Below are 6,000 nucleotides of genomic sequence, written 5' to 3' on the forward strand. Positions count from 1 at the left end.
GGGATGAATTGCCCCGGTGCCGGCTTCTGCATTGCACAGCCTTGGCAGAGACAAATTCTTTCCTTTGCCTTAGAGCTGTGCTGTGCCTGGCTGAAGGGAGGGCAGCCTGCTCCCGCTGCAACCAGCCTGCTGCTAGGGAGCCCTGCGGCTTTTGTGCATGCCCTCAGATGCTTGGACATGCCAGTGGGGTCTCGGCGTTGGCTCAAAAGCACAGGTCTTCGTCCCATTCCTGTTTTGGACCTGGTTTGCTCCAGGTGTGCCCCTGGGTCCCTTCAGCATCCGCCCCTGGTGAGCGGTGAGGCCGTGGTTGTCCTGGTAGAGGGCTGGTGACCCCCCGCATTGCCCCCAACTCCTGCCCTAGAGACTCCAGGGTGGCCCAGGGTGGCAGGTCTGGGGGTGCTGGGAGCTGTGCCCTGTTCGGAAAGGGTTGGAGGAGTGTGTGGTCCCATCCCAGCCTGGGATAAATCAGTCCAGTTTGGTTTTGACACAAACCACAGGCAGAGCAGGCGGCAAGGCAGGTGCTGCCTGCTGCGCTTACGGTCCTGCAATGCTGGTGCAAGGCCCAAGCGCTCTGGAGGTATTTGTGGGCTGGACCACAGTGTGGAAGCAGCAAACTGGCTCTGCTGATGGCTCCTCTCTCCCTCTCGTTTTGGCCTTCAGGACGACATGACCGACTCCCTGCGGGATTACACCAACCTGCCCGAGGCTGCGCCCTTGCTTACCATCCTGGACATGTCAGCCCGGGCCAAGTATGTGATGGATGTGGAGGAGATCACACCTGAGATCGTGGAAGCCTTTGTCAGCGACTTTCTAGCAGACAAGCTAAAACCCGAGCCCATCTAAGGGAGCTTCTGCACCAACGGACGTTATTTAAAACTAGGTCTCTCTTCCGCCGCTCGTGGATTCTCCAGCGTGTCTTCACGCCCGACCCAGTATCCAACCTTCTTGTGGTGCCTTGTTTTACGCAGTGAATCCTTCTCCTAAGCAAACTCCTTGAGATGCACTTTCAGCAGGGAGTCGTTGGCGTTTGGAGACTTCGCTTGTGCTTCATGGTGATATACTCTCTAATAACCAGGCCAGAACTGTTACCGTATTGTTATTTTATACACGGCACTAGCTAGCAGGCAAATCTTTTTGCATGGTGTTCTTCCCAACGTATGCATCAAGCAGTGGATGGGGTTCTTGGGGCTATTTTCTTCTCCTTCTCCCCCTTTTTTCCTTTCCTACCACCCCTGCTGACTAAATGACTTCAAGGAAGCAATAAGGAAACTGTCCCATTTGCCCCATGCCCATCTTCCTTTCCCACCCGAGTACCAGTGCCCTGACGAGGCCAAGACAAAGTCTTAACTGCTGACAACCTCTGAAAGATCACAGTGCAGCCGAGCTCTTCCTCCTGGGGGTGAGACCTTTCCGGGTGGGTTTCCCACCTCCCACCCCAAGCACCGACAGCCTTAGGCAGTGCTGGCTGTGCGTTTCGGGGGGTCACCTGCCTGCGATGGGTGGGTATTCCCTCCCTCCCTCTCTGAGCCAGGAGGAGGACCACCACCGGGCTGCCCTCTCGTCTCTCCCTTGTGCTCTCCCCATCCCTTCTTGCCCCTCTCTCTGGTATGAATTGTCCTCTCCCCTCTATGTTAGTTGGTTGAGCTGTTTTTTGTAGGTGTGTCCCAAACCCAGCGTTAATGGTGCTGTTCTTTAAAAGATAACCAAAAAAACCCAACAAAAAAAAAATCCCTCCCTAACCCAAGCAGCACAGCCGAGCCCCCGAAAAGTGACATTGTAAAAACTGTACATGGTGATTGGAACTTTGTAATAAAACTGTTATAATAACCTCGTCCCCAGAGGTGCTGATTGCCGCGTCCCGCTGTTGGGGTGAGGGAGCCTGCGCGGGACCCCAGTCAGTCCCCCTGGGTAGGTGTCAGTGCCGGCAGCTCCCAGTGCTGCGGCGGCTGAGCCAGGATCATGCGTTCCCCCCCTGGGCTAGCGCAGCCCCTGCCTGTGCCTGGCTTGTCCTGCGGTCAAGTCGGGTTTGTGCCCAGCACAGCCCCTCTTCCCCAGGCAAGAAGGAGCCGTTTGGCAGCGGCTGCGATGGTTTCTGCCAGCGTCCCCAGGAGGGTGGCATCCCCGGAGGCGTGTGCTGAATAGTGGGTGTTGTAGAAGCCACTGCTTTTTTTCCCTTTCAGCTCGCTAGTCAGTGATGGTGGGATTATGGCCTCATCCCTTTTATCGCTGCTGCAGCAACCTACCCTGGTAGGAGCTGCAAAAAGCCGACAGCTCACCAATGCAGAAACAGTATGTTTCAGAGTTTTTCGCGTTCAATGGTGATTAACTGACTGGTGAGCTGTTGGAGGAGCAGCGGTGCTGCCCGGCTCGCAGGTCCCTGAGCCGGGGAAGGCAGGAGCTGGCCCAAGCGTGATGGCAACAGCACAGCAGGGTTGGGAGCCACAGCTTGCTGCACCTCCCTGGGCATAGGGCTGCGAGCAACCTACCCTGAATTAACCCTAAATTAACTCGTATCCCCTTTACATGGAGATTTTTGAGGAAATAACCCTTTCCAGTGAGCTACCCTCCACCACAGGGTTAGGGGCTCCTGCAGTGAGCTGCGTGGGTCTGGACTTAAGCTGGTGGAAGAGGCTGAGCAGCAGTGTTGCCTCCAGCACACGCTGCCTGTGTTCAGCAGGTGCCTGCTGGTTTGGGGGCAATCCCGATGGGTTTTTGGTTTGAAAGACCGCAGGGTCTGTAGCATTTGGTCATGCAGCAGCGGCTGATGTGAGAGAGGGAGAACCCGTATTCTCCTCCAGACGTTGTGGTTCGGGCTCCCAGCAAGGCCGTGAGCTCAGCGCTGCCATAGCTGCCTAGTAGGAACTGGAGCAAGGCATCAATTTTCTGCCTGAGAATTGGGTCGTTTGGGGTCAATTTGATGAGACCAGAGCTGGAACTGGGCTCTGGAGATGGAATTGCTCAGCTGGAGCAGTTTCAGGCTGGAGGCAACGCCCCTGTCTGACAACATACCACACACCCAGCCTGGGCAGTGCTGCATGCCACTCGGATATGAGGGCTCAGGCATGGAAGGAGCTGAATCTCCATCTCTGGGTATTTCTCGAGCAGACAATATAACAGATTTCAACGTGGTAACAGGAAACCAGAGCCAGCAGAGCGGGCTGGTGGTAAGTAGCTGGTTGTGCGACTGCCAGCCAGCACAGAGGAGGCGTTTTTAAATGCACAGCAAGCCGGGTGGCAGCCAGCGCTGTCGCAGAAGCCATCTATCAACACACAGCTGCCAGCAATGCCGAGAGCCTTGTGCAGCCTGGGTGGGAGCCTCCAGCGTGACCAGGGCTGCGTGGCATGTCCCAGATCCAGAGGTGGGTTGCTACAGGTAGAGTTGTTGCCCTTGGGGAGGCATAGACAGGCCCCGGGGTCTCCTTCCCTGGGGCCCAGCGCCCATTCCCCTCCAAGGGATGGCCACAGTGAGCGGCAGCACCAACAGCTCCTTTTCCATCCTTCCCCTCCCTCATTCATAATTCATCCGTGCTGAGGCCCAGCTGCCGGAGCGAGTGGTGCCCTGGCGGCTGTGCGGGGACAACCCCACCGTCTCCCGGGAGCGGCATGGTTGCGAGTGCCGGAGCTCAGACACCCCACACTGCAACCAGCCCCAGGGCCAGCCTGGCATGCAGCAGGCACCCACGGCAAGGTTTGGTGTGCTGCTCTCATGGCTTGTTAGAGCACGGGGTTTGGGTAAGCACAGGCAGGACCCATTCAGGTGGCCGCCATGTGGCCTTTCTGTCCCCAAAAACCACTAGCAGCAGCCAGGCTGCACAGCCCAGAGCTCTGAGAGGAAGGACACACGCCGTCAGCAGCATCCTGGCCGGACCAGCACAAACGCTGCCGCAGCAGTTGCGCCCTGACCCCGCAGTGAGGGATCCGAGGCCTCCCCAGATCTGCTGGGTGAGAGAGTGAGAAAAGCCGGGCAGCAGGGAGCTGGCTGCCGGCAAGGCGAGGGCTCCCACCCGTCGGCCTTTCCCTTCTCACTAGCATCACCGTGCGGCCGGAGTGCCCGCAGGCTTGCCTGGAAGTCACACACTCACCCAGGCACAGCTCCAACACTGCCAGACTGTTTAATACTCATTTACTGCAAACCAAACAGCCTGAGCCGCTCTTTTATTAACTCTACAGTGTGCCAGAGGGAAGAGATGCTTCTTCAGCACCCAAACCTCAGCCGTTTAGCCCACTACAGGGAACTTCTGCCTTTCATCTTCTTGCTTGTGCCTCCGCAGCAACTGTCTCTTCCCCTCAAACAGCACAATGCCAGCAGCGATAGCGGAATTCAAGCTGTCCACACCTGGCACCACAGGAACGACCAGTCTCTTCCCCCCCGTGCTGGCTGCAAGGTGAAGCGCGTCTGGACTCAGACCGTGGGTCTCCCCGCCGATCACCACTGCCACTGGAGTCTGCGTCCAGTTCTCATAGTAATACTGCACAGCCAGCTCTGGGACACAGACATCCGCTGCCTCCTCCTCATCCTCGGGCTCAGGAGCAGCCTTGGGTTTGGATTTTACAGGAGCCTTCAGGTTGCCAGGAGCAGAGCCAGCCCTGCCAGCTCCCCTTGGCATGGACGTGGTCTCAGCCTGAGCACCTGGCTCTTTGTTGTCGGCCACGCAGACCTGGATGCCGGCAGGAAGGTTGCTGGGAACAGATTCCCAGTCCAGGTTAGCAATGATGGGCAGACGGAAGTGAGCCCCCATGCCTGCACGGAGCACCTTTGGCTCCCACGGATCCACACAGCCTGAGATGGAAGGGAGGAAAACAGCGACAGTGCAGCAGCTCTGAGAAAGATGGATTCAGTAGCTGCTGCCCACAGCAGTGTGCCAGGCACTGCTTACGAACTCTTGAGAACAACATCTTCAAGCACCTCTTATTCCCTGCCTTACCCCCAAATTACTCAAACTAAACTTTTTTTCCCCAGGAAAAGGCCCTTACCTTTGGTGAGCAGCACTTTCTCACAGCCTGCTCCTGCTGCAGATCTCAGAATAGTCCCCAGGTTTCCCGGATCTCTGATATTGTCACAGATGAGGAGCAGTGGCAGGGAGCTGGCTAGCTGAGCGGCAGGGTAAGACATCTTGGCATGGTCAGGCTTGGAAAAGATCCCTGAGGAGACAAAAGTGCTGACAGGCTTCTGACTAACACACCCCAAGGAGAGGCCTGTCTCTCATGTAGCTGGCCCAAATTTCACTAAAGAGGTGCTGGAGAAAGCATTAGGAAAAGCACTGCTGAAGAGAAGCTTGAGAAGAGTTTGTCACTTGACAAGGAGAACTACTTCCCAGCAGAGCTGGAGCAACGTGCTATTAAAAACAAGCATTAGCACCTTCAGTGCACTCTAGGAGCCACTTTCACAGTTACCACAGCAGGCCAAATAAATGGGAATTCTCTCAAATTATGCCACTCTTGACACACTGCCAGAATGTCTAGGGGAAGGTTATGAAGAGAGAGTCATTATTCACTTACTAAGTGTGAAATAAGTTTCTCTTTGAGCAGCGCTGTGACTGTTTCCAAGGCACTTACCTATAAGCCCCTGAGGAGTTACGACGTCAGACCAGGTCTTAATGTCTTCAAATTTCACCTTAACTAAGTTGGCTCGTTTTAGCTCTGCCTCGGGCAGCTCCTTCAGGTGCCCCACGGTGCTGAAGAAGAGAGTCTGCAGCACAGCTCCTGCCTCCAGGGCATCCTTGATCAGCCTGTGACCCTCCAGCAGAACCTTCCCGTGATGATCCCGAAACTTCTTCGACTTGGCGATAGTCACCACTTTTCTGGGGAGAAGTTAATGGGAGAAAACGGCCATGACGCTACCACCACCTTCAGCCTGACGTTTGCTGGAGAATTTCACTCAGAAGTCGTGTCCGTGTCCCCCCCCATCCCCGCTATCTTTAGACCGGCTGTAACTGGCGTGGCCGTGTCAGGCTCTACCCAAAACCCCCGAGGGTCGGAATTTGCCTCAAATTCTGCAGA

At 56.1% G+C, this 6,000-nt stretch overlaps 2 protein-coding genes across 2 annotated transcripts in view; one reads left to right on the forward strand and one right to left on the reverse strand.

Annotated features, from left to right (window-relative positions):
• Positions 1-1,368, forward strand: part of NXN (nucleoredoxin) — a 54,137-nt gene extending 52,769 nt beyond the window's left edge. The window contains exon 8 of the mRNA XM_010573741.1: positions 661-1,368. Coding sequence (XP_010572043.1) covers positions 661-843 — 183 coding nt within the window. The 3' untranslated portion in view covers positions 844-1,368. The remainder of the gene's footprint in view (positions 1-660) is intronic.
• Positions 1,369-4,196: 2,828 nt separating this feature from the next.
• RNMTL1 (RNA methyltransferase like 1) overlaps positions 4,197-6,000 on the reverse strand; it is a 2,213-nt gene continuing 409 nt past the window's right edge. The window contains exons 2-4 of the mRNA XM_010573953.1: positions 5,557-5,813; positions 4,975-5,142; positions 4,197-4,780 (exon numbers count right to left, since the gene is read on the reverse strand). Of these exons, the coding sequence (XP_010572255.1) occupies positions 4,218-4,780; positions 4,975-5,142; positions 5,557-5,813 (988 nt within the window). The 3' untranslated portion in view covers positions 4,197-4,217. The remainder of the gene's footprint in view (positions 4,781-4,974; positions 5,143-5,556; positions 5,814-6,000) is intronic.

Source organism: Haliaeetus leucocephalus, unplaced genomic scaffold (genome assembly GCF_000737465.1).
Source record: "Haliaeetus leucocephalus isolate CR32 unplaced genomic scaffold, Haliaeetus_leucocephalus-4.0 Scaffold395, whole genome shotgun sequence".
Taxonomy (NCBI): Eukaryota; Metazoa; Chordata; class Aves; order Accipitriformes; family Accipitridae; genus Haliaeetus; species Haliaeetus leucocephalus.